Source organism: Canis lupus, chromosome 7 (genome assembly GCF_003254725.2).
Source record: "Canis lupus dingo isolate Sandy chromosome 7, ASM325472v2, whole genome shotgun sequence".
Classification (NCBI taxonomy): Eukaryota; Metazoa; Chordata; class Mammalia; order Carnivora; family Canidae; genus Canis; species Canis lupus.
In genome coordinates, this window is record NC_064249.1 from 5,521,335 (window position 1) to 5,549,286 (window position 27,952).

At 52.3% G+C, this 27,952-nt stretch overlaps 1 protein-coding gene and 1 long non-coding RNA gene across 6 annotated transcripts in view; one reads left to right on the forward strand and one right to left on the reverse strand.

The window, feature by feature from the left end:
• Positions 1-555: 555 nt before the first annotated feature.
• LOC118355223 (uncharacterized) lies at positions 556-27,950 on the reverse strand. 5 transcript variants are annotated; one of them, XR_007411771.1, is made up of 4 exons: positions 27,410-27,950; positions 20,262-27,191; positions 19,515-19,648; positions 556-1,216 (listed from the first exon to the last, which is right to left on the reverse strand). It is a non-coding gene; the product is annotated as an uncharacterized LOC118355223 (long non-coding RNA). The 5 variants fall into 5 exon arrangements; XR_004817264.2 differs by lacking the exon at positions 556-1,216 and having other exon boundaries at positions 17,902-19,648; positions 20,262-20,452; positions 21,312-27,191; XR_007411770.1 differs by lacking the exon at positions 556-1,216 and adding an exon at positions 17,902-18,096.
• MAPKAPK2 (MAPK activated protein kinase 2) overlaps positions 12,393-27,952 on the forward strand; it is a 45,441-nt gene continuing 29,881 nt past the window's right edge. The window contains exon 1 of the mRNA XM_025429740.3: positions 12,393-13,066. Within this exon, the coding sequence (XP_025285525.1) occupies positions 12,728-13,066 (339 nt within the window). The 5' untranslated portion in view covers positions 12,393-12,727. The remainder of the gene's footprint in view (positions 13,067-27,952) is intronic.

Consider the following 27,952-nt stretch of genomic DNA (forward strand, 5'->3'; position numbering starts at 1 on the left):
CAAGCCTGCGGGGACTGCACATTTTTTCCTTAGCTGAAATACTTGTGGTTTTTCCCAACAACTTTGCAAGTTCCCTGTAGAGCTGGAAATTCCCTTCTTGATTACAGCTCTTGATGGATGCAGAAGCAGCCTGGCCCGGTCCCATCCTTCCTGCTGACCTGCTCGCTGTGTGTCTCCAGGAGGTCGGCCTAAACTCTCTGGGCCTCAGTTCACAAGGCTTTCCTTAACTGGGGCAGAGTGGAGAACGGGGAAGAATAGCCATTTGGGGAGCTACCAACCCACTTAGATTCCTCCTTCTGGAAAAAAAAAAAGAATGAGCTTAATAATTTCCATTGCTAATTACTGTCCCCCACCCCCACCCCCACGCCTGCCTCCACTCCCAGCTGTGGATTGACAGAGCCGATAAGCCGTACTCCCCCCCCTCTCCCACTCAGACACACACACTTCTGGCAGGCCCTAGATAAATAGGCAGAGGCAAGTGTGCAGAATTATTATTATTATCATTATGATGATTATTATGCTTTCAGTATGAGAAACAGGAAGTGAAACTGACTAAAATGTCCAATGAGAACCGCCTGGCCCTGTCTCTGCAGCCACCCCACAGGCACAGAAGAAGCCAGCCAAGGAACACTGTGGGCTGGCCATAGGCTCTGTCAACCTCCAGCATGTATGTGTGTGTGTGTGTGTGTGTGTGTGTGTGTGTGTGTGTGTGTGTGTCTTACAAGGATCGTCTTTAAATAACTAGTTTCCAGGACTTGTGATCTTTCAACCTTATTCTGATGCCCAAGCTTCCTCCTTCTTGTAGATGTCCTCAGGGGCCTTTCTTACTACCTCCTTCCTCATTTCCTAGAGAGAGCTTCCCATGGCTGTCAGAAGATGTTAAAGAACAAGTCCTGTGATTAATGGGTGCCTCTGTACACACCTTGCCAGCTGAGGCCAGGTCGGAGCCCGACACCTTTCTCTGCAGCCTGTTTTGTCCCCATGGCAGAGACGCTCCCGGGGCCAGAGGCCCTTCTTCCCTCACCCTTTAGGGGAGCCCTGTTTTCTCTCCTGGCCTGGCCATCTGACACTCCATCTGCTTGGCCGATTATTCACATCCTTTGTCTTTTTCGGTAATCGATTGTGAATAAATGGTAGTCAGGAAACACGGCGTCAGGGCCAATGTCATTATCCCACGATGACATTTCCATTTGCAGCACTGTGGTCTCTGGAAATTCTGAAAAAGAGTGAAAATGACCCGATTTTCATACTACCTTGTTAGCTCAACTTCCCAGGGAGAAAAGAGCAGACGGCGACTTGGGGAGGAGACGAACCAAGCTGGTGTTTCAGAAATACCTTCTCATTTGGACAACGTTCTGGAGACGGCCAGAGGGAACAGATGAGGAAAATGCATCAGGGAGAGGGAGCAAAAACAGAAACAGAGCGAGCCGGATGCTGGGCTCTTGTGCTAGCGCTGGGCCCATGTCCTTTTACGGCTTTTGTACCAAGATCTTGAGCCAAATTAGTAGCGTATTGGTTTGGGAAAACCACAACCATCTAAGTCTCGTTAATATTTAATAAGGGCCCAGTGGAGCCCAGCCAGGGGTTGCCAATGAGGTCACAGCCGGGTAACTGATAGTAGAAGAAAACTCTAGGATAGAGCCCTGTACCCCAAGCTCTATCTTTGGGGGGGTCACTTCCCAGCTGGCCCTGCTCCCTGTTCAGGAGACTGTGGTACTTGAGAAGACAGTGTTGGGTCCCAGCTTCCTGTGTTCAAACCCCCATTCCAGACCATTCTTCAGGTCACTAAAATTCACTGGGCCCCAGTTTCCTCATCTGGGTCCCTGGAAGGATATTAATAGCACCTGATTTATCAGCTTATTGTGGGAGTTGATTGAATCAACACATGGAGAGCACTTAGAACCCCACCAGGAACATTCTAGGCATTCAGCAAATGGGAGCTATTATCATGATGGGTCTCTGTGCGCCATCTGCCATCCTCCATTCCATCCACCCAGCAAAAATATAAACGTCATATTCTGTGACATGCATGAGGCAAGTCACTAGGGATGGAAAGTTTGCAGAACATAAGTCTCCTCCATGGCTTTACTGTCTCCCCAGGATTCTGTTATTCTGTTGCGTGCACAGTGAAGAGCACGCAATAGGTGGTATCATATTGGCTCCCATTCTTCCTGGTTCCTTGACCTTGACCCTGTTCCTTGCCTGTTTGCCTTTGTTTACTTCTTCTGCTCCCCTGATCTTTCTCTTCCCAACTTCGTAGGATAGGTCCCAGGTATCTCAGCCAAGGAAGGCCCCCGGAGTCCTGCCAGGCTCTCTCTGACTTGTCCTGGTGAGGGAGGCCTGGGAGGGGCAGGGCACAGGAAGCTTGCTGCTCTTTCTACTCAGCAGTTCTCTCTTCCCAGGCCTGGGCTCCTCCACACACTCTCTGGGGAAGCTGGAGGAGGGCTACTAGGCTTTGTAATAACCACACGTCTTCATGGTAAACAAGAACCAGATTCCTGGGGAGTGACGCGGGCGGGAGCCCTGTGGCCAAGCAAGGGAGCTGTGTGCAAGGGAGCAAGGGACTTGAAGAAACACCTCTACTTGGCCCTGACCTGTCTGTGGAAGGCCCAGGGAAAGGCTGCACACCCCCGCACTTAGCAGGCATACCCTGAGTTACAGGGGCCTTCACACTGAATGGCTCTGCAGACTCAGGTTCTGGCATCCTGGCTCACACTCACATCCAGGGAGCATCTGGCCCTGTCTCCCCTTTGTCAGGATTTGTCCCATCCTCTTTCCCTACTCCTGACCCATGAACTCCTGCCCTTGGTAGTCATCCCCCACCCCCTGACCCTTGTATGAGGGATTGTACTCTTCCTCCCTGATGCCAGGAGAAGCCTCACACTCCAAGGAGGACGGCTTGATCCCAGGAACCCAAGAAAGAAGGTTGCCATGAGGTGAGCTGGCCCACGAGCTGCCCGGGCCTTCTGACTTCAGGCGGCATGGCTGATCCAGGGCTTTCCTTTGAACAGTGTTGACTTTGGAATTTAGGATCTGCTGGGCCAGGATTGAGGCCAAACACCATCCCTGCTAGTTCCTAGGTAGAAGGCTGGACTGGCTTCAATACCATGAGAAGGCTACCCTAGAGCTGAGACAGCTTAGGAGGGCTGAGGATGGGAGGGAGCATTTGACTGTAAGTCTTTCTGAGCTTTTGCATTTCATTCCATGTGAATGTATTAAAGATTCCAACACTTAAAAAAGAATTCTGTAAGTTTGTTAACTTCCTGTATGTTAGGTATTAGAGGAGTCCCTTGGTCCTCTCCTCATGGCAGAAGGGATGGTGAGACACACAACTGCATCAGGGACACTTGGTTTGGATCCGACTTCAGGCTTAGAAGGGGCTGTCACAGGCAGGTGGCTACTCAGGTTTGAGATTTTGAGTGTCTGAATGACTTGGAATGTTACGGTGAAGGAGAGGCATTGTTGAGTGTGCTGGTCCAGGAGCAAGGACGTACCTGTTGCCCCCCTTTGATCCCTCCAGGCCTGGAAGGCCATGACTCTCCCATCTGGTGGACAGCAGGAGGCCTCCTCCACCCAGGGAAGTCAATGGGGCAGGCTATTTGTCCTGCTCTGTTACCTTGGTACCTGGGAGCTCACGGGGAGGGGATGGGTCAGTGCCAGCACCCTGAGGACCAGTGTCTTCTCTGGCAGATGCCAGAAGCCACTTCCATTTTCCAGGTATTGTGTATTTGTCTTAGTACATTGTTTCTTTAAAAACGTTTCTCTCCTTTTTGTTCCTCATCCTTACATTCATATAATATTTGAAATGTGCATAGCACTTTCACAAACATTACCAATGGCTCCCTAGTGCCCCTAGTTCAAAGCCTTAGTGGAATTTCTAGCCTTTGTTTCTGCCTCCCACCTCACAGAATCCTATATTCTGGCCCATACTTAATTCTTTCTTTTTTCCTTTCTTTCTTCTTTCTTTCTTTTCTTTCCTTTCTTTCTTCTTTCTTCTTTTTCTTCTTGTAGTAAGAAATGCCCAGTGTGAACTCAAGACCCTGAGATCAAGACCTGAGCTGAGATCAAGAGACAGACACTTAACCAACTAAGCGACCCAGGCACCCCAACTACCTGTTGCTTCTAAATGGGCCATGCGATTTCTTGTTTCTTTCCATTCTGTCCTTCAGTGGCACCTCTTTCTCCAGTGTGGCTTTCTTCCTCTGCCTAGAGATTTCTTGCCCATCTTTAGATGCCTGAGTCAAATGTCACATCTCCAGTGAGGACTTTTGGGTGAATCTGTCCTGTTCATGAGCTCAGGAGCACCATGCTTAAACCATCTCAAGGGTACACCTGTTAGGATGGCTATCACCAACACCCAAACCAAACCAAAAAACCCTGGAAAGTAACGAGCAATTAGTTACATGGAGAGAAATAAGAACCCTTGGCATCTGCTGGTGTGGATGTGGAAGGACACAGCTGCTATGGAAACAGCACAGAAGGCAGGTCTCAAAAAGAATTAAACGGAATCATTATATGATTCAGCAATTTCACTTCTGGGCATAGACCCCGGAGAATGGAAAGCAGAGGCTCCAGCAGATATTAGCACACGCATGTTCACAGCAGCATTATTCACAACGGCCCAAGTGTGGAAGCAAACAAGTGTCTACTGAGGGAGGAATGGAGAAACAGAAGGTGGTGAGTACACACGATGGTGCATGCATACACAAGAGCCTTAAACAAAGAAGGAAATCCTCCCACAGGCTATCACGTGGATGACCCTCGAAGATGTCGTGCTCAGGGAAATAAGCCAGTCACAAAAGAACAAATACTGTATTATTCCACTTGTATGAGTTTCCTAGAGTAGTCAAGTTTACAAAGATAGAAAGTAGGATGGTGGGTGCTAGAGGCTGAGAGGAGGGTGGGAGTTGGGAATCAATGTTTGATGGGTATAGAGTATCAGTTCGGGAAGATGAAAAGTTCTGGAAATGCATGGTGGTGATGGTTGCACAATGTGAATGTACTTAACGCCACTGAACTGTCCACTGAAGAATGGTTAAAGTTATAAATTTTATGTTATGGGCATAAATAACCATCACCATATTTGTATAGACATATAAAACTCCTCAAGGCACTCAATGTCGGGCAGGGGCCTCTAGGCATTCCCATGCCCAGCACAGTCCTTGGCACTAATTTGTGCCCAGTCCATGTTTACTGATATGAGAGGGGCACAAGGTTGATGGTGGGGGAGCATCTGCAGGCAGCTCTCAGGCTGGCCCACATGCCAACTCATCTCTTCCAGCATATCCAGGTTTCCCTTGCACCTGCTGCTCTAGCTCTCTACCCAGCGCCCTTGGGGAGATCCCTTGCCAGCATCAGTGAGTGAGCCGAATGACAGGGACTTGCCTGTAACATGTGCTATATAGGTCACACAAAAGGAAAAACTTACTTTCAGTGTTATAATGAGGCACCGGAAGTTCTGAGAGTATAAAGTTTTTAGGGTCACACACCTACCTATCTCTATGATGCTATGAGTTGTGGTTGTTGGAGGAAGGAGACAGATTAGGTGATTGCCTTAGGTCCTTTTCATCTCTACAATACTACAGCCTTCATAACCTAACAAGATATGTGGGAAAAAAGAAATTAGCTCTGACCTCTGTCATGAAGTGAGCAAAAACCAAACAAAATATAGTATAAATGCCACATGTGCCTCCTATATTTAGGTTCTTCCCCAACAGCTTATACATGCTAGGATCCCAAACTCATGAGTGTCTCACTGACTTTATTCATTGCCTTTACCTCGCTTAGAGGGAGAGTCTTTGGGAATAAGAGTAAATTGCAGGTTGCAGAGCGTGTTTGCTTCTCCTGAGCCATGCGCACAGGCTGGGATGGCTTCCCCAGAGTGGCCTGGCAGGTGTCAGGTAGCTGGACCACGTACAAGAGCATTTAGGAACACAGACTCTGACATATGTGGGAACAGCATGAGTCTGAGGTCTGGTTCTTTCCACTCTAGTGTGGTGACTCCGGCCGGTAACTTAACCTTCTGAGCGTCATGTTTCTAATGATCAAAATAGCAGAAATAATGCTACTTGCAGCCTTGCTGAGAAGATTGAAGGAGATCCTTGGCATTAGGATCTCTATTGCAGCATCACAGCTCACATTTATAGAGGCCAATTCCTACGTGCCAGTAACAGTTTAAAATACTGCATAGTATTTAGGGAATACTTAAGGAATTATCTATCACCCCCTTTCATTATAGAAATGAGTGCTGAGGTTTAGTTAATGTGGTAAATGGGAAGTGGTAGAGGTGGGATTTGGGCTCAGAATTTGATTCCATGATGCTCTGCTGCCTAAGAATTATGTTCTCATGTGAAGCTAGTATCATTATACCCATTATACCCTCATATCACTAACCATTCCACACGTGCACACACACGCTCATGTACTTCTTCTTCACCTCTCTTATCCTCCCATTTCCATTTACTTAAGTGAGGGAGGGAGGAAAAAAAATCCAGGGGACACAAGATCACCAGGCAAAGATGAAATGACCTTTTGAGTTGACACACTCTGGTTGTGTTCCTGGATGACAAATCCCCTTTTCTTTTCTCTCTTCCTCAATTCATTCTCCAGGCCAAATGAGTATCTGAGTTGCAATGGATGTGCCCAATATAGGTTAGACTGGAGGGACAAAGCTTTTGTTTAAAAAAAAAATATTTGTTTATTCACAAGAGACACACACAGAGAGAGGCAGAGACACAAGCAGGCTCCATGCAGGGAGCCCGACGTGAGACTCGATCCTGGGTCTCCAGGATCACACCCTGGGCTGAAGCCAGCGCTAAACCACTGAGCCACCTGGGCTGCCCAAGGGACAAAGCTTTTAATACAGAGACAACAGCTTGAGGCTGCCTTGAATGTGGTAGATTATGTACTTCTTTCCCCTCCACTTCCCATAGTAAGCTGCAGAATTATAATTAGGCATCTTCTAGTCCTAATTGGCCCCATTTGTAGTCCCTTTGGACGATGTTATATCTGTTGATGTGCAGAGGCTAAGTTTCCATTCCCCTTTGGGTACTTCCTTCTTTCTCTTTCCATTCCCATTCTTCCCCTCCACTGTAGCTGCTCCCTACTGTAGCACTTAACTGTCAAAGGTTGGGGTACAGACAGGGTATGGGGGGATGGGGGAGCAGATAATTTCTTCCCCTCTGGGAAACCCTCAATAGGGCATTCTTTTTAAATTTTTTAAGATTTTATTTATTTATTCATGAGAGACAGAGAGAGAGAGAGGCAGAGACATAGGCAGAGGGAGGAGCAGGCTCCATGCAGGGAACCTGACGTTGGACTCGATCAGAGGTCTCCAGGATCACACCCTGGGCTGAAGGCAGCGCTAAACCACTGAGCCACCGGGACTGCCCTCAATAGGGCATTCTTGGAGGCACTTGCTTTGGGTAGAATTTTTTTTCCATGGATTAGCTCTTAGCACTTTTAAAGATTTCAGAAATTTTTGTGACGAATGATTCTTATATGTCATCCTCACATTGAAGACTCTTTCATTTTATCAAAGAATTCTCACCCTATGATAATTATTATCAGCCTACTATCTCTGTAGGCCCCAAATAATTTTTCTTCCAAAGGGTGAATTTTCAGTGGACAGATCTTTTCCTGTGAATCCTTTTTGCAATATTCTGCTTTTTGCCATACTAGCATTAGATACCAAATCTAGTTTATCTGTGTGCATATGCATATCTAGCAGCCTATGGATGATCCTATCTCATCAAGAGCATGCTATCTGAAAAGTTCCAAGAAATCCACCTCTATAGAGTCCTACCCACCTTCATCCATTTGTAATATCACATCATAGTAAAATAGGAGATCTTTACTCCCTGATGATGTGAAGGCAGGGAAGGGGAAGCTCGGAGAAGAGAGATTGCCATGGAGCCATGATTTATCCCATAATATAACCCAGCTATGCAAGTTAACATAGACCTAAACTAGAAGATTGAAGGAAACTGAGATGTGGGAGACTTAAAGTTTATCAAAAATGGAAAGTATAGCTCATAACTCTTTGGGCCATTCCTGTCCAGAAATGGCGGACACTGTATTTCTGAAAACAAGAAGGATGTGTGGGTATACATTTGCTCAGGGTTTAGACTGGGAGATATGACCGTGGACTTCAGGTCAGAAAAACCTGGGTTCTGTTCTTTACAAACTCTGTGACCCTAGGAAAGCTATTTAATTTCTCTAGGATTCAGTTTCCTCCCTTAAAAAAACAAATAAATGAGAATAACAGTCCACACCCCATAGGGCTGTATAATAGTTGGGATAACTAATAGTTAAGGTTAGTTGTGAATGATAGAAAACCTGGTATATCAGTTACTATAATAAGAAGGACATTTACTACTCTTCTATAGAAAAGTCTGGATAAGTGGTCTAGGGCTGATATGACAGATGTATGCTCACCAGGACATAGGCTGCTCTTATCACTTTGTTCTATCATCCTCAACCCATGGCCTATACTTCATGATCCAAGATGGCTCTTCAGGCTCCAGCCATTAAATTTTCATTCCAGCCATCATGGAAGAGAAAAGAGGAGGAGAAGGAAGAGGACCTACCACTTCCCCTCAACCCCTTCTATTTATAAGTCATTGGAACTAAATCTCATGAATACAACCAGCTTTAATGGAGGCTGGGAAATCCAATTTTTACTCTGAGAAGTCATGTGCTTAGCTAAATATTGGAAGTTCTTTACTATCAAAGACGGGGAAATGGGTACTGGCCCAAAAAAACTAGCAATCTGCCACAGATCTTTATGAGACTTAAATGAGATGATGCAGATGGAGGGCTGAGCACAACGTAAGCACCCAATCATCGTCATCATCATCCTCACGAGAAAGTGGGGAATACTTTGAAACTATCCCCAGCTGTTTCTTTATTTTAACCTCATCTTATTAATAATGTCACTCTTACCGACCTCCCTTCTCAGACACTATCAGCTTTATCTTTTTTGAAGGTCAGACACCTATACCTTATGAAATAAAACGATGTAAAAGGAAAGCAAGGGAACAGCGAACACAGGATTCAAGATAATGGTTGTCTTTGGCTGGGGAAACAGAGGTGGTTGGGGTGGGGATGGAGGAACCACCTAGTCATTTCATTGTCAAAGCCCTAGTCTTTATTTTATTTTGGGTAGGGGATTCACGGGTGCCTCTTGCATTATTAAAAATAACTGATAACCAACTAAAAGTGGAGGTACCTGGAGCCACGATGAGGCTGTATCATGATCAAGGATTCTAATCAATCTGACTCTACGCATATAAGGTCTTTAAATTGTCTTTGCGGGCACGGCATTGTGTGGCTTATGTCCCTGCAGGTCAATGATAGGCAAAAATAGTACTTTCTATCTGCATAGACTTTTCACTTTCGAAGTGCTTCTACACATCAATAAAAACTGCTTAAGAAGTTTATTACACATCATTGAGAACGTGGCATTGTACAAATAGGACTATGGACTTCTGTGTCCTAAGGGAAAATAGTTTCTTTTTTTCTTACGGTAGCTCTATGAGGTCAGCAAGACAAATGTGTTATCACTTGTCATAGATGAGAAAGAAGGAACTGAGAGGGCAAGAGACTTCAGTGAGGTTATGACTAGTTGGTCTGCAAAGGAACTTAAGACTGGATCTCTTGCCCAGTGCTTCTCCCTTTATCCCAGCTCACTCCCAGTTATAATGCCTCCATTAGGCATTTATTCCGTGCCATATGCCAGGCACATTGTGCTGATGTGTTTGTGTTCACGTAGGTGTGTGTTTTCTGGAGGCTGTGTGGTTTATGTAGTCTCTGTGCACACGCACACGGCCATGCCCTAGGAGTCCTTGTGTGCCCCAAGCCTAAGTGGTCCATGTAACTCCTAGAGGAATCCCCAGCTGGGGTTTCAGTTGTCTTATTATTCCTAGCTCACTGGGCTTCAGCATCTCTCCAGAGCCCCAGCTAGTTAGGAAGGTAGTTTTGATATCAGGGACAGATCCCCAGGCAGGGGGGCACGGGGCAGAGGAACCAGCCAGCCATGCTTCAAAAATAATAATAATACTTCCTGATAATTTATAATTTATGAAGAGTTCTCATAAATACGACTTCATTAAATTCTCACTCTGCCCCAAAAGTAAATGTCATTATTTTTGTCATTTACTCAGATACAAAGAGAGGATAGATGGCTTGCTGAGGGTACCTCCACTAGAGGATGGACTTGAGCTCAGGTCATTTGTCTCTAAACTCTGTGCTTTCCTATCTCTGAAAAGGCAGAGAGCTAATCTTCTTTCCAGCCATGTGGAGAGAAGCCAGGTGAAAGCTCAATGCCAAGCAGTAGGAAGCCCCCAGTGACACTCTCTGTGGGCAGAAAAAGACCAACTCAGAGCGTGGAGCAGCCCCAGACCAGACAGGGACCTTCAGTCAGCAGAGAGAGAGACTGAGCAGTTGGAGCTTTCCACCTCCCCATCCCTGGCTCCTTCCTTCTCCGTCCCTGGGCATCTCCCCTGTGTGCCTTGGGGGAGGTGAGAGCCCCACTGCAGCACTGGAGAGGGGAAGGTGGTTTCCAATCTCTGTGGCCTTAGGCAGTCTCAGTGTCTTTGAAGAGTGAGGGGTGGCAGGGCGGGGAACTCTAACCACATCCACGCTCAACTACTGCAGCTGGAGGTGAATCCCTCCCCCTCCAGCTCCCAGACCTGGGTCTGCACCACTTTGGCCATGCCATTCCCTTGCACCCTTCTGTTTTCTTCCCCACACATTAACACTACCTGCCACTGAGAGGCTGAGCATGGAACCTTGTACACAGTCAAGTTGTACACTGAATAAGCCCTGCTTTGGGGCACCTGGGTGGCTCCAAAGGTTAAGCATCTGCCCTTGGCTCGGGTCATGATCCCAGGGTCCTGGGATCGAGTCCCTTATTGAGCTCCCTGCTCAGCGGGCAGTCTGCTTCCCCTCTGCCTCTCCCCCTGCCCCCTGCCCCGTGTGCTCTCTCTCTCTCTTAAATAAGTAAATAAATAAAAATCTTAAAAAAAATTAACGCTGCTTCGAAAGAGCTAATATTTATGTTAGGGGAACTGTTTTCTTCCCAGCCCCACGCGGTGGACTCTGCGGTCCACTCCGGGAGGCCCTCCCAGAAGGCTAGCCTTCTGCTCCACCTCTTGCTCCGTCCCAGCCTGGGGTCAGTCCTCAGGGGGCCCCTACCCTCAGGCTATTCCCTTCTTTTCTCCCTGAGCTGGATCTCCCTGGAAGAGGGAGCTCTGGAGTGTTGAGGGAGGACACATTAGGGGCCACGTGTGGCCACAGCCCAAGCCCTATTTTTAATTTTGCCTTATCAGTAGTAATCAAGCTGAGGCTTTGTCTTCACCTGTCCGGTTCCTTTGTTGTATTTCTCAACTGTCCCACTAGTCAGAGCAGGAGCGGGTCGGCAGGGGGTGTATTTGGTATCATCCCCCACACCCTCAGCACGTGCAGAGGCCCTGGGGCGGCGTATGCTTAGGGCCTCCCCAGCCACCTGCCCTGACCCGGGCTACTGCAGGCCCAGCTAGGTCCTCGGGATCTTTCCCAGAGATCCGACGCCAATCTGGATTCCAACCCGACTTCTGAAAAATACCCGCTTCTCCTAATGGTGTAGGTTCAGCGACTAACTCTTCCCTGCCGGGGATCAGAACCTAGTCCCCAGACCTCCCTTTGGGCCACAGAGTCCTCTCTGAGTCTCCCCCGCCCCCCCCAAAGGTGCTGCTATCCTTTCCGCTGGGTTAGAGGAGCAGGTGGCTTGCTCGGGCCCTCCGGGAAGGCTGAAGGTCAGTCTCTCCTGTTCCCATTCAGTTTCCCTTTTTTTTTTTTTTGTAGCTCATTTACATAAAAGAAGTTCAAAGTTACCATTGCTACATTGTTGGCGGTTACCCCACGATCCACCTTTTAAGGGCAGAGCGATACACCGATGGGAAGAGAAATGCAAAACTCAGAGGCGAATGAACGTCGCGAAGCGATTGCCCGCGCGCTCACCCGGTCCCCGGGACCCCGGGCTTGTCCGCCGCCGCCCCGCCCGCGCCCGGGTCTCCCGCGGCTGCTGCCCGCCGGCCGCCCGCCCGTCCTCCCCCGTGGCTGCTGCTTCCCAGAGAGACGGACGGACGGGGCAGAGCAGAGGGGATCTCGGGGCTCCGGGGCGCCGCTCCTCGCACACGCCTGCCTGCCTTCCGCGCGGCTCCGGCGGGCGGCCAACCGCGGTCTCGGGCCCCGCGCCCCGGCGCCCCGCGGCACCTCGCGTCCTCCCCTTTAAGGCCGGCCCCGCCCCCCGCCCCGCCCCCGCCCCGCCCCCGGCCCCGCCCCGCCCCCCCGGCCCGGCCCCTCCGACCCTCCCCTTTAAGGCCGGCCCCGGACGCAGACGAGGCTGTGACGCGGCCGCCGGCCCCCGGGCTGGGAGCATCGTCGCGCGGCCGCTTCCCCCCGGCCGGGCCCCGCCGTCCCGCGGCCGCCGAGCGCCAGGCCCCCGGGGGGAGGCTGCGAGGGAGGCAGCAGGCCCGGCGGGCGCCAGCGGCGCGCGGCGGGACCCACGGAGCCCCGCGGCCCGCCGAGCCTGGAGCCGGGCCGGGCCGGGGCAGCCGCCTCCAGCCCCGAGCAAACTTGGCCGCCGGGCGGGGGGCGGCGGGGACCCGGTCCCGAGCCCGAGGGGGGGGCGGCCGCCGGGCCCCGCGCCCCCGCGCCCGCGCCCGCGCCCCCGCCCCCGGGCACCATGCTGTCCGGCTCGCAGGGCCACAGCCCGCCCGCGCCGCTCCCCGGCCCGCCGCCCGCCCCGCCGCAGCCCCCCGCGCCCGGCCCGCCCGCCGCGCCGCAGCCCCCCGCGCCCGCCCCGGCGCCCGCCCCCGCCCCGGCCCCCGCCCCGGCCCCCGCCCCGGCCCCGGCCCCGGCCCCGCCGCAGTTCCCGCAGTTCCACGTCAAGTCGAGCCTGCAGATCAAGAAGAACGCCATCATCGACGACTACAAGGTCACCACCCAGGTCCTGGGGCTGGGCATCAACGGCAAAGTTCTGCAGATCTTCAACAAGAGGACCCAGGAGAAATTCGCCCTCAAGGTGGGTCCGCGGGCCGCGGCGGGGCGGGGCGGGGCGGGGCGGGCTCCGAGGGGCTCCCGGGGACCCCCGGCTCCGGAGCGGCCGGAGCGCACCGAGCCCCGCGGGACCCGGCGTCGGCCGGCGGGTCGGGGCGCCCGCGGGGTGCGGGGGGGTCGGGGCGATCGTGGGGGGCGGGGGGGTCGGGGCGATCGTGGGGGGCGGGGGTGTCGGGGCGCTCGCGGGGGGCGGGGGGAGTCGGGGCGCCCGCGGGGGGCGGGGGGGTCAGGTCCGCGCCCGCCACGCCGCCGACCGGGCTTCCGGTCACCTCCGGGTGTGGGTGGCGGGACCGGGAGGGACCCGGGAGGTCCCTGCCGTGGTGGGGTTGCAGCGGGCCCCAGCCGGGGCGCAGGCCGGTTGGCTCGGGGACCCCACTTCTGCCAGCTTCACGCCGGCCCGAGGAAGTGACTTTCGGGGGCTGTGGTTCCCCATCCTCTCCTGCCTCCTTTCTTTCCCTCCGCGGGCACAAAAGGCCCCATTACTCATTGAGCCGGTTGGTCGCGGAGTTTGGAGAAGTCGGATCAGGGGTTGCTTTAGCCTCGCTCCTTATTTGGGAGCCGGAATGTGTGATTTCACTTCCCTGGGCCTCCGGAGCGCGGCCGAGCCGCCGTGGGGCGCGCGGGCGGGGGGGGTGCGGGCCGGGGATTCCGCGGGGCCGCGGGGGGGGCGACCCCGAGCAGCCGCTCCGACCTGCGCCCGCCGCTCCCGGGGCTGCACCGCGCCTGGGCCGTGCTGATTCCGCAAATCGGAGAGGGCGCCGGAGCCCCGGACACGGGATTGGTGGACGTTATCCTCGAGCTGGGGAAACCCAACCTCTTTTTTTTTTTTTTTTTTTTCTAAGGGGGTGTGGTGGTTGGGGTGGGGATAAGGATTTAAGTGAGAATACCCGCTTCAGGAGTTAAACAGAATGGACTTGGAGGTCTTGATGCCACAGGTGGGTCCCCCGTGCAGTGTGAGCCAGGGTTCGGGGTCACTAAGAAGGTTTTCCCCTCCGACAGGTTTCAGATCAAACCACATCTCTAAAGGTGACACATCAGGCCTGTTTCCCCTGGGGCGTCTTAAATGATTGGAGGAGTAGAAAAATACTTCCTGTGTTATATTTTTCTCTTCCACCTACCCCCCCCCCCCCCCCAGCTAGCTGTGTTTAAGTTCTTAATACAAAACTCAGATAGGTGTGATGGGTGGAACTGTTGGAATATATAATTAGATGTAATAAAACTCTGGCACTTTGCAGTTGCAGAGGGCAAGCACAGCCAGTGTCCAGATTTTAAGGCCTCTACGGTGATTTTCTTGCTGCTCGCATCCTCCTTTTCTGGGGGAGGGCTTTCAGCTAGTCTCAGCGTTGTCAGAATTTAGGTTTCGACTCCAAGCTCTTGCCGTGGGCTTTCGGTTGTTGTGCCTTAGACCACTCTTTTCCATACTCACAAGTGGGGACAGGTGGGAAGAGTGGTGGTTTACCTGTGGCTCTGACCTTGAGGAGCGGAGGTGAGTGGAGCTGTTTGACCACAGTTAACCTGTACCGGTGAGGAAGTGACAGACGTTGTTTCTGGGAGAGTTTTCTATTCCCTCTGAGAGGCCATCTGCCCTCACCCGTTGGCAGTTTGGGGACGATGGCTGTTCATCCCCTTGGATAGTTGGAATATTGCATAAAGACTTCAGAACAGAAACTCACAACTTCTTCCTTTATTCTATTTCATGACACGTAAAACCATAGGCTAAAATGTTTTAGGTTGGCGACTCAGATCTCTATCGTAATTCAGGTTTCTATTATTGTAATTAATAGAGAGATTTGGACGTTTCCCTCCTGTAAATCGTTCTGAAAGGAAAAATCCAGCAGCAGTCTAAGTAACACTCATAATTCATCCTGCTCAGGTTAGAAGTCAGTCTGTTTTGACAGGCAGTCTGCTCCCAGATATTATAAGTTGACTCAACTGTTAAATTGTAGATTCCCACACATCTTTGTGTAAAAACTTAATAATAGAGGAAGAAAGAAGGTATGAGGCATTCAGAGAGTGACAGCAGTGTCAACAGTACTTCCATATCCAAATATTGGCTAAGACATAATTACAGCTTGTGGGGGGAATCTGGGCCAAAGAACCCTATTTGAGACATACACCAAAGAGATTTCTAGATCTTGAATCTTGATGAACTTAACCTCAGATGCTGAGTAGTGAAACGATTTTCAGAACCAGGAGTGCTTTGATTATAAAACGAGGGAGGCGGATGTTGCAGGCGAGGACGGATTACCCCACCTGGAAGGTGCCTGAGGAAAAAGGGACCAGACCTCTACTCTACATCCAGTGTCAGGCCGTTCCTGAGGATTTAGGGCAGGAGCTATAGGGCTGGAGCTGGGCCTCGGGGGGCTTCTGATCTCTGCTGTCTCACAGCTCTGAGAGTGGATGGGAGGTGATGGCTGCCCCGGATGCCCTGCTCCTTCTGTGGTCTGATGACCTCTTAGTCCTCTTAAGTGAAATCAGTGCTTTTAAAAAAAAAAGTCCCCACTTAACCCTGCTGCTTCTCTACCTCCACCTCGGAGAGCTAGCATTTCAGGGCTTTTAGTGGGTGCTGTGACCTCACCTCACCATCTCTCCTGGCTGCTCTTGCTAAGTTCTGAGTCATACTCATACTTTGTCAGAGTCGAAAGGGACTTCAGAGGTCATCTCCTCTAAACCCCCTCTTCTTGCAGAGGAGAAAACCAAGGCCCAGAGCAAAAACTTGCTTGAGGTCATAGAGCCATGCACTTGGCAGAGGCAGGATTAGAACCTGGGGCGCCTGACTCCCCATCTCAGACCTCTTCCCACTTCATAACTGCAGTGACGTCCGCAGGCTCGGACCTGGGGTTGGCTGCTGCTCCAGAGCTCCCTAAGCCCGAGGAGCTGCCCTCTTACCCTCGTGGCTCTTGGCGAGGGGATGCCCGGTGGGTATTTATTGCCTCTCCAGCAATAACTCCAGAGTTGGGGTGGCGGGGGGGGGGGGGTGGCAGCTTATATACCAACTCAGCAGGTTCATGAATTTTATTTTATTTTATTTATTTTTTAAAAAATTTTTATTTATTTATGATAGTCACACACACACACACACACACACAGAGAGAGAGAGAGAGGCAGAGACACAGGCAGAGGGAGAAGCAGGCTCCATGCACCGGGAGCCCGACGTGGGATTCGATCCTGGGTCTCCAGGATCGCGCCCTGGGCCAAAGGCAGGCGCCAAACCGCTGCGCCACCCAGGGATCCCGGTTCATGAATTTTAAATTGGGTAATGAACTTTTAAAAAAAATTTTTTTTTTACACCACCTCCACCCCTTGGAGGGAGCGTTTGATAGAAATCGTACTTATTATTTTTTTGTATAAGAATGTGGGAATTCTCCTAACTCTTTCTTTGGTAAGGACACCTAGTCTCAATCCACTTGTGTAATAATTGGTTGTACTCCCCGGGGGGTTCCTCAGCTGCTTCCTGCTGCTCTGTGTCATGGTGACTCTTGGGTATTAGCTGAACAAATTTAATTAAAGCTGGCACCGTTGTCCCTCTCTGCTGTGTGACTCTGATTAGTTGAAGCATATTATTGCCGTACAAAATATAGACTGTTATCATACCTTATCTCTGTTTATCTTTCCATTGCGTGGATTAGAGAAAACAAGGTCCTGTGATGTCGTCTCCTTTCCTTTCTCCTATGGTTCTCCCTCCCTAGGTCACTTTGTGTCACTGTGGTGTGGCTTCCTATGGTGTTCTGAAGGGGAGATAATCGGAACCTCCCGTGGTTGTTCTGGATGCAGAGGGGAACACAGGCGCTCCCACGGCCCCGAAGTACAGGCTGCATCCTGCTCAGCACACCTCATGCTGAGCACCTCCTGGGGAGCAGGATAGGTAGCCTGGCTGTGTGAGGGGCAGTGTCCCCAAATTGTCTTTGCTGGTTGGAATTACATGGGGGGACAGTTTCATTGACTAAATTGGCCTCTTTTCTTTTAAAGAAAGAGAGGTGGGGGAGAGAGAGCCTCAAACAGGCTCCAGGCCCAGTGTGGATCCCAAGGAGGGGATCGATCTCATGACCCTGAGATCATGACCTGAGCTGAAATCAAGTCAGACACTTAACTGACCGACACCCAAATCAGTCTCTTTTAAATCCACTGTGGTTATAGGTTGTTGACATTTCGCTGAGCATCCTACCATATGCTTGGTGGTGTAGAGGATACAGAGATACAGACGTAAAAAATGCCTTAAAATTTAGGGGGTCAAGAAACCGATTTGGAGAAGGCAGGATTAACAGATGGATTCTGCATTGTCCAGTATGGTTGCCAATACCCACGCACAGTTATTTAAGCTAAAATTAATTAATATAAATTAAATAAAAAATCAGCCAGCCAGCTTTCAAGTGTTGAGAAGCTACGCACGGCTGCTGGCTACTGAACGGGATAGCTTGGAAGAATAGATTCATCCTCGTAGAAAGTTCTACTGGACTGTGCTGATCTAGAGGTGAAACTGTGTGGTTGGGGATAGAAGAGTTTTGGAAGGGAAATCTGTGAGGAGCCTAGGAGCCACGGAGGGCTCATTGCTGGGCCTCTGAAGTTTAAGCAGATTTGTAGGAGGGGCTGGTGACCCTGGCCCTGAGGGGAGAACAGGAGACCAGGTGGGCAGGGAGCGTGTAGGGCTGCTGGCCCAGAAATGAGGCGAACCTAGCTTTGTATTAAAAGCAGGCTTTACAGTATTTGTGGGGCATGAAGTAAACTAACAGGCTGTTGTAAAGAAGGGTGACAGATCACAGAGGTTCAGACCAGGGAGGTCTAGTTTCTGGTTTCAGAGACCCCCTCCCTCTCGTGGGGCCTTGGCGCCCGCTGAGGCAGGATCAAAGGTGGATCAACGTAGGGTCCTTTTTCACTTGTGAATTCTGGGCTTTGATGGAGCTTGAAAATAGTTTCCAGCTAAGATCTGGGATCAGTGGCTGATGGAAAGGGGGAGAAAAGCAGCCCCAGGCCTCGGGACCAGATGTTGGTGGGTGCCTGGGAAATGAAGAGGCTCCTTTTCAGGGGGGCATGACGGTATCGGGGCCCACGATTAACATGTTTTGACTGCTTGGGACCAGAGGAGTCGACTCATCATCAGTTGACGATTCTCCCTAAGAAGCAGGTGCAGGGATTCAGGGAGAGGTCTGGAGGGGCCAAGCTTTGGGACTGCAGATTTAATCCCTGGCCAGCTCCTGGGTTGGAGGAGAGGCCAAAGCTCCTGTCACCTGCAAATCCCAGGAGGAATGTCAGCCACAGTGGGGAAGGACAGGGCACTGGTGTCTGCATTGGAGTCCTTACCAGGAGGCCCTCAGGGCTCTGATTCAGAACTCTCCCTGATGGTTGGAGGTCTTGCTTCCTCTCTTCCACTTTGGGCCCTTCCAAGGGCCACATAGGGTCTCTTTTTCCCTGTCTTTCCCGGACTACATCCTTGCAGATGCTTCAGTGTTCCAGGAGGGAGGGGCGGGCAGGGCAGAGTTGTTCTTAGTGTTCCAAGGGGCCGCAGCTGCTCTTGGTAATGATTTAAGGCCCGTGCGGAAGAGTCCCATACCTCATTGCACCTTAGAGCTGATGACACTCCCTGGGCATCTTTCTTGACTCCTTCCATCTCACCAGAGTGGGAGGTGAGGCCAGGCAGGAAGGGTTCCCAGGTCTTACCCTTGGTCTTCATCAGGGATGCAGTTCCCTGGGATCTTCCCTCAGTCTCGGTTCCCGTGATGTTTTGGTTGCTACAGGTAGTAGTATTGGGACTGTGGCCCTTGCAGGGCAAAACTGAGCTGAACTAACTGCTCCCTGGGCTTTTTCTACATAGGTCACCTTAATGATGGGGACATTGGTGGAGAGAAGGGGCCATGCCCCTGGGCAGCTTACCGTACACCAGGGGTAAAACCTAAATCAGATTTGGTACCTTTTCTCATCATTAGCTGGATACTGATATTTTGCATTTTAGGATATATATGGGTACAGATTTATGAAGATGAGTCTGTTATTACTGGTCATGTACTAGCTAAGAAAGGAAAAGATGATGTCCAGTGTATGTGCCCTGCTAACTGGTCATGTGACCTTGAACAGGTCAGTTAAATTTCCCAGGCTTTGGTGCCTGTGTCTGAGGTCAGGCTCCCAATTGCTCCTGAGCACTGGCATGGGTGGGGTGGGGGGGGGGTACGGGGTGGAAGGCTGTGCCCAACCTGCTCCCTGTCGGACCATCAGCAGTGCCGGGGCCAGCGGGGATGCCCCTATGATAGGCTTGATGCTGGGCTCCACGGTAGCTGCGTCCAGTTAATTAATACTCATCGCCGACCAGCTGCTCCTTCTCTCGTGGGAAGACTTGGCAAGCGTTGGCAAGCGTTCCAGCGGGCGCCTCGGCGGAGAGCATGGGCTGTGTAACTCGGGGCGGGGCGGGGGTCTCCTCTTACCTTGAGGGCAGAAGAATCCTAGTGTCGTGGGGTCTCAGGGTGGAGAGCAAGAACTCTTCGTGTTCTGGAACTTTGTTCCCATTTGAGGTGTGGGTCCAAACAAGGCTGCGGGGATTGGCTGTGCAGGCTGCGCCCTGCAAGGGGGCGGGGGTGAGGGCTGTAGTCTGACCTGCTGTCCACTAGTCTGGCTTCGTGTTGCCTTGGGGTGGGGCTCGTCCCAGTGGGTGCCTCCCTCTAAGTCACCCAGAGATATGGTGGGGGCTGGGGGCTGTTCCCAAAGCCCATGAGGAAATCGGGATGTACATCCAGATAGCACTCCCCCCCTCCCCAAGGTTATGTAAGACTAGAGACCAGAAGTCCGGAGAAGCAAGAGGAAAGACAGATGCCTGGGGATGCCTCTTTCCTTCTCTTCCGGCTCACTTGGTGCCAAAGCCGTGGTTTCAGCCCAGAAGCTTTGGCTGTGGGGTCCCGTGGGCCAGGCCACCCTGCGTGGTTGGAGGAATGAGACACCCAGGGCAGAAGGGGATGAGGTTGTGCTCAGCCCCTGGGAGTGCAGCCTTGGGCTCCTGGTTCTCCGACCTAGTAAACATCTCTGGGTGCAAGCTGGTGGGTGGGAGAGGCTGGGACGAGGCCCCAAGGTCAAACCCTATCTGTTAGTCGTGTTCCCCTCCAGCACCGGCCAGGCTCTGTGTTTATTCTGCTAGGAACCTGAGCTGCCCAGAAGGGTCATGTGAAAGGGCATCTTACTCTGAAGGGACGGACGTTCCAGGCATCTCCGTGGCCAGCGGCCATCTAGCGCTCATCTGGAAGGTGAGGGGTGGTGGCCCAAGGCAGACGCTGGGTGGCCACCATTCCAAGGCTTTCCTGTCTCCTAGCAGATGAGGGGAACAAAGGGGGCCTTCTCTCTGCGTGACTCGGCCCCACTGATTCTTTTGAACCTAGAGCAAAGGTGAGGGGGACCTACTGATGAGCCCCTGCTGGGGACCTACTGACAAACCTCTGCCTTCCACCCCTCCGTGGCAGGTGATGGCGTCAATCACCTCCCTGCCATTGTGATGATCCATATTGTCACTAGGCTCCCAGCCTACACACGGGACATTTGCAACCTGGCCTCCCGCCCAGGGCCTAGAATTGTTACTCAGCCCCTCTGTCCCAACAGCTAAAAATAGACCTGCCACTGGTGCAGTCTCCCCTCGCAGCCGGGCCCTGCTGTCCGCCCCAGCCTTCCTGTCCCTGCCACACTGCAGAAGACGGAGTCTCTCTTCTAGCTCGATATCTCCCCCTGCGGCCCCTTCTCTTGCAGCCTGAGCTTGGTGGGTGGTTGGGGCCAACTGCCTTTCCCGAGCCCTGGGAGGGAGGCATGGCTGGGGCTGCTCCAGGTGGCGGATCTCACTCCTGGCACTCGGAAGAGCGATAAAAGTGATTGCCCCCAACCACCTGCCAAGCTCAGGCTGCAAGGGCAGGGGGCCGCCGCTGTACAAGGGGTACAAGGGCCCGGGGAGCTGCCCTGCTTCTCCATCGGGGGGAGGGCTAGGGGGAGGGTGTGGAAGCTCATCAGAGTCCATGAGACTTTCCCCGTGCTTGCCTCCTGCCCTGGCTGCCTGCAAGGTACACTGGCAAGCAGGCCTCCCTGCCGCAAGGTGTATGGCTGAGTTAGGAGGCCCTGCCCCTACGTGGGGCTGTCCCGGGCCCTCCCCCGACTGCCCCGTGACCGCCTGCTACCTGCCCTAGGACTCCTGTCCCTGTCCCGTTGCTCAGCTATAATCTTCCCCCCTGCTGTGTGGGGCTTCGGGTTACCACGCTCAGAGATGTGACCTCATACTGTCCGCCTCCAAGCGTAACTGGGCCCTGGTTACTGGGCCCTGGCTCTTGGGCCCTCCTTCCCGAGTCAGGCATGGCTCCTCCAGCCTTTTCAGCTTTGCCACCTGCAGGATATCACAGAGAACACCGGTCTCTTCTGTCTCCTGACTGTGGGGGCAGGGTTGTTGCTGATCCATGTTCATCGAAGCCCAGTGGGGTGGCCTCTTCCCTTCCTGCCTGGGGATCCTGGGCAGGCGAGGAAGCAGAACAGAGATGCTAGGTGACAGCATGATAGATACTGGGTGGACCATTTCTTTTACCTTGACTTTGACATTCTTTCTGATTTTCCTAATCCTTGGACAGGTGTTGGTACTAACCATGCAAACAAGGGTTCTGCATCTTTTTTTCTGAGACTGAGGTTTGTTTGGGAGAAGAGGTGTGTGAGGGAGGGTAATAGGAGCTGAGGTAGGTCTTGGGGGGCCCTCTGGCTTCAGCTCGAGTTACATACTGGACTGTGTCTCTGTGGACTGCTTTCTCCTGTCTGTCCCCCTGGGGCCTCATTTTCTCTGCGGGGAGAGATTTATCTGCCAAGGCCCATTGGCTTCTGAAGGGAGGAGTTGGGTGTAAATTGCTAAGAGTTTATTTTTAACTCTGACAGAAGGAGCCCCTGTCCTTGGAGTAACCATACCCTCCCTCTTCTCTGTCCCGGGCCTCCTCCTCTGGCTTCTGAAATTCTTAGAGGAAAGCTTGCAGATTCTAAAGGCCAGGCTTCAGGGGAGCTGGGGCAGTGAAGCCTCTCCAAGTGGAGGATCTGCCAGTTGCTGGACAGGCCAGACTTCTGTAGAGCTCAGAGGACCCTGGGGGGAGGGGCAGGGAGGTGGAGGGGGAGCCCTGGGCATTGGAGGCCACAAGTGTGGAACTTAGAGCATCCTAGGAATGCAGGTGGACTGGTGTAGAGGCCATAGGGGCCTTGGACCGACTCGCCAGCAAATGCCAGCAAAGGAGAAGGTAGCAGGGGTCATCTTGCGCCCTTCAGGTGCCTCTGTCCTCATAGGCACCCGGAGCTCTGAAGGGGAGAAGGAATCGGGGACAGAGCCAGTGCATATAGTAGCCTGCTTTGGAAATGCCTGTGTTTACAGAAACACTGAAGTTTAATTATTCCCTCCAACCGCCGGGCTCCTGAGTGTCACATCCTTTCCACTGGAGCTGGTGTGGGATCCTCAGGGACTTCATACAGTCATGTGACCCCCCAATGTCCCCCCTCGCCTGGCAGGGTGCTGGTCACCTGGGCTCCCTGCGGGGAGGAGGAGGGGTACCAGTGACCCTCGGCCCGCATCTGGACCCTTCTGATTTCATGGACTTGTTTTGGTTACCTTGCCTTAGGTTTTTAAAAGGAACAGAGACTGGGGTTTGAGGTGTAATGAGAGCAAGAAGGAAGGGAGAGCCGGAGGTGGGTGGGGTGGGTGGGGTGGGGTAGGGCCAGGCCAGAGAAACGCGTGGCTGCCTCTGAGAACCTCAGCTGGGGAAGGGAGGTCTTGCCCCCTCTGTTCCTTGGGGGATTACTCTGCCTAAAGCCAGCTCTGATCATGCAGCTTCCCCGCTTAAACCCTTCAGTGGGTTCACTCTGCCTGTAAAATACAGGACATTTCCGGATCCTTCCCTGATGTGACCCAATCTGTTTTTTTGTGGGTTTTTTTTTGTTGTTGTTGTTGTTGCTGTTTATTTTCTGAATACCTGCTGTGTTTCAGCTGAAGTGCCTTACCTTTGCTGTTTCCTTAGTAGGGCCCTGCCTCCCTCTCATTCCCCACCCCCATCACCTTTGCTCACGGGATGTATGCCATCTGTCCACCTGTATCATCTTTGCCTCCCTGCCCCACCCCTCTCTGTATCTAGCTACTCCACCCTGTACAAATGCTGCCACTTTCACGAAAGCCTTCACGCTAGAAGTGGCTCTCCCCCACCTTCCCTGTCAAGCTTGCCAAGACACTCTTCCCCTGTTTCAGTCTGTCTCCACGTTCAAGGGGGCTCTTCTAGATACTGGATTGTAAGTCCCCGAAGATTCACATCTTCGATATTTATATATCCTCTTATTTCCATGTGACTATATACCCTCTTTAAAAAAAAGATCATGGAGTATTTTGGCATCGTGCATCATACCTAGCTGCCTAATAAAGGTGTGATCGCTGAGTAATAGTGGGCGCTACCTGCATGAACGTAAGGTCCTGATAGTGATCCTCAGGTGGAGGGGGGACAAGAGGAGCCGATCAGGGCGTGGAGCAATATTGGGCTAGGCTCTCTGAGATTGAGCCAGGGGCCTAGTAAAGCCCCCCGCCCCCCACCCCCCGACCGTGTCCGAACCTGTTCTTCCTCTTATCTGCTAAGAAACCATTCATAGCAGAACAGTCTTCTGGGCATTTCTTCCCTCCACACATTCGGATCTGCTGACTCAAGCTGGCACCTTCTGTTTCTACTAACGGATTTCTCGTTCTTGTAAGGGCCCTGACCACAGTTTCCCATTGATGCCTCTTCTCTTTCTCCTCCCTGCTCCAGAGCCCCTCCTTTTCCTGTTCCACTACGGAGATGATCCTTCTGTCTCTCAGAGAATTTTAACTGAGAGCGGGACGGATGTAGAACTAGCCAGCTCTCCTCCAGCTCTTGGCATCTTCTAGTTAGCTCCAGACAAAGCAGAGACACACAGATGCGGTCCAGGGTGATGTGACGGCTGGCCTCGCTCCTGCGTGTCACAAGGAGATGCGTATTGAGCCCCAAGTTGCCAGGTCTGAGGTCAGAGGTTTGAATTTCCATGGGGCCACTTAATTCCATGCCACAGATTTGTAGGAGAAACAGATTGGGACTGGTATCTGAGCGCCCTGGCTTGTGTGGTCCTCAGCAGGTCCGAGAACCTGTCTGGGCCTCACTGTTTCCTCATTTGTGAATCACAGGGCTCGGGCTTGATCTCAGACTTGATTGTAGAGGACTCCTGCCTTGAATGAAGGGTTTTCTGTATTACTGTTCCCGCACTGCTGGGAAAACAACCCTATGCTGGGAAGAAGGTGGGCAGCCCAGGTTCCGGGCAGCAGGGACCGTTCCTCTCTACCCTCACCTTCTGCAGGCCAGTGTTCCGTCACCTTTCCCAGGGCTGTAGTATTTTTATTCATTCAGCCGTTGAGCCAGTGTTTATAAACATTTATTCTCCTCCATGCTTGCCTCCTGCCTTCCCTGCTGCCTGGCCATCAGGACGCCCAGATGGCAGGATTAGCCTCGAATGGGAGACAGTCAGGGTCATCCCCTTGGGTTTAGACCCCTTTAATACCTCTGCTATATGAGATGAGAGGAATTTGGAACAATGAGGGCTGATTCTTTCTAGCAGCTTAGACTAGACTCCTGCCTTTCTAAGCAGGATTTGCCTTAGGGTGCCTTCTATCCCTCTGTGATCCGAAGCAACTTACTACTCGAGAAAATTAATTAGCAGCGCTGAGGATGACTTCTGCAGCCTCCCTGAGGATAGATCAGAGCGGCACAGGGACCCTGATGCATATAACAGTCCTCCGTCTCCTGCCTCATTCAGATCACTGTTAACCGTTTAGCAATACTGTGAAGGTTTCCCAGATTAATAACAAGTCTTTATTGAGCAGATACTTTGTGTCAGGCATTGTGTGAGGTGTTTTACTTACATTCTTGGTAATCCCTTAAATAATACTGCAAGGTCGAAGTCTTTACAGAACACTTAGACTTTACAGAAGGGGAAAGTGGTCAGACACGTTCAGAACAGTGCATTTGCTAGCAACGATTTACTGAGCACCTGCTAAGCGCCGTCAATTATTTTCGGCCCTGGGGGGATCTGTTAAGTGCACAAACCAGACCAAAAAAAAAAAAAATCTTGTCTGCATGGAGCTTGCATTCTAGCAATGGGAGACTGACAAGACATAATCAATTAAATGATACAGCTTGTCAGATGGTGGCAAAAAGGGACGCCTGGGTGGCTCCGTGGTTGAGTGCCCAAGGCGTGATCCTAGAGCCCCGGGATGGAGTCCCGCATCGGGCTACCCGCAAGGAGCCTGCTCCTCCCTCTGCCTGTGTCTCTGCCTCTCTCTCTGTGTCTCTCTCACAAATAAATAAATAAAATATTAAAAAAAAAAAAAAAAAACATGGTGGCAAAAAGAAAGGAGGCCCTGGACTGCTGGGCGTGTGTGTGGCTCAGGGAAGGTGCACTGGGATTGCACTTGGGAGTCCTGGGAGGGGAGCCATCAGGTACAGAGCCATGAGGCTGCCGGTGCTGGGAGGGTCGGACTCAGCCTGCGCTCCCTCTGGCTTGCCATACTGCCTCTCTATATAGTTCCTCTACGAATCCGTTGTAACTTAGTACTTAGTTGCCCTAGCAGTTTAGGTTGTATCATCAAATATTTATGGAATGCTTATTTTGTGCACATCGCTACACTGATAGGGTATGGGCCCTGCCTTTGGGAACTGATGGTCCAGACGGGGAGTGAACACCTGTGTGAGTATAAAAGGAGTGAAAAAGATGAAAAAGACCCCCGTCCCCCCCCATGAGCCCTGCGATCCGGATTGTGCCCTCTCACACATACTCTCATTTGACGGTCTCTGACACAGGCAGGCCAGGACGTCTGATGTCTGGGTTTAATACAAAGAAAGAGGCTCGGGGAGGCGGCGGTGGGTAAGTGGTGGAGTCGGGGCTGTGTGGCCAGGGACACCTGGGAGGGGGTCAGCTCTGCCCGGAGTGGGCAGAGGACACATCATGGAATCACACCTGTGACACACAAGGTGGGGGGCAGATAAAAGTGTGGCCGGTGGGAGGGATCTTGAGGAATAACGTGAAGAATGACGCTGGGTACTCCCACCTTCCATTCGGCCCAGGGGGGCAAGGCTGACCTCCTCCCAGGGATCTCCGTGGTAATAGGAAATGCTTGGGGTGGGGTGTTGGCGGCCGGCCGTCCAGTAGAGCCGGGGAGGAAAGGAGTCATGAGGAGTTGGCCGGGCTGACCCCGTGGCAGAGCTGACTTTTATGGGCCGCTGGGCCCTCCCGGGACTCCTGTCCGGCTCCGAGGGGCCACGCCGAGCTGCGCGCCTGAGGTGGGGGGGTGGGGGGCAGGCGGCGTGCAGGGTGCCGGGGCGGCTCTCGGGCCCGGGCTCCGGCCACCTTAGGCTCCTGCCTCTCGGGGCCTCCGGAGTCCGGGCTCAGGTCGGAGCCGACCGTTAGCACAGCTGGGAAAGTGAAGCAAGGCCTGGGTTTTTTCCTGAGCGAGTGTTGTGGTGAAGGAAGTTGCAACACGATCTTTTCTTTTCCTTTCTTTTCTTTTTTTTTTTTTTTTCTCTTTTTATAGAAGGGGAAAACCATCTTCCAGTAAACTTCAAACTTCAGTCACAGCCTCTAGTCTTTGATGGAGGGCACTGGCCGCCCCCCTGCCCCCCGCGCTCTTGGTAGAGATCTTTCTTTCCTCCCCCGTCCCTCTCCTCCAGGGCCGTGGCCCTGCAGCAGGCCGGCTGCCTGGTGGGCTGCCCAGCGGCCTCTCCTTTACAGTGGGAGCTGGTGAGGGAGGACAGGTGGTTCCCGACACCCACCTGGCCTCTCCTGCTCCCGCATCCGGCTGTGTTCATTGGGTATTCTAGAAGGCCGAGGCAATACTTCTCGGCTCAGGTAATCACACTCGGTGGTAGATTCAGAGCATGTGCCTAGGCAGGTGCTGGGCAGAGGGCCTTGACATGTGGGAGGCGGGAATCAAGGCTGGAAGACCACACACGTTAATCTGGAGTTCTTGGTCAGGTTTGAATTTGGCCTTTGTACTGTACCTGGGCAGGAATCCAGTTATGTTTGAAAGCATGCAGATGATTTATTTTCCTGATGGGAAATTTTGAGGTCTGGAAAAGTAGTGGGTTTGGGGTTGTGTTTCTTCTTCTCCTCTCCTCTCCTCTCCTCTCCTCTCCTCTCCTCTCCTCTCCTCTCCTCTCCTCTCCTCTCCTCTCCTCTCCTCTCCTCTCCCCTCCCCTCCCCTCCCCTCCCCTCCCCTCCCCTCCCCTCCCCTTTCTTGGATTTCTGTGCCCCCCAAATTTCCGTGGCCAAAACGTTCTCTACAAACCTTTGCGACCCTGGCTTTAGTCAACCAAGGGGTGTTTTAGGTCATCCCTGAGAGTGAGGCCTGCTTGCTCTGAGGAAGCTGGGAAATGCCCCACTGCCTGGGGTGCGTGGTGGCTGCTGGCACTTCTAGTGCTGCTGGCGTTAATTGCTTTCTCCAGCAGAGGAGGGCAAAGTCCGTAGGGGTGAGAGTTTTAGTTTGGGCTGTTTTCTGTACCTGTTGTCTTTGGTACAGCTGACATAGAGCTCCTCTTTTCCTGCGGTTTTCTTTGAATTTAATCTCCCTGTCTAGTGCCCTTCAGGCTGGACATGAGCTCTGAGAGGTGGTGGTGGATGGAGTTTGCTTGTTTACCTGGATCCCACAGTGAACACATCAGCCCTCTTTCACAGGATGCTGCGCTGGTCAGTAGCGTAGCCCTAGCCACATGTGGCTATTTAAATTAAATAAATAAAACGAAACATTAGTTCCTCTGTAGCAGTAGCCACGTTGCAAGTGCTCAGTGGTCTCATGTAGCTAGTGGCCACTGTACTGGGCAGCACAGCTAGA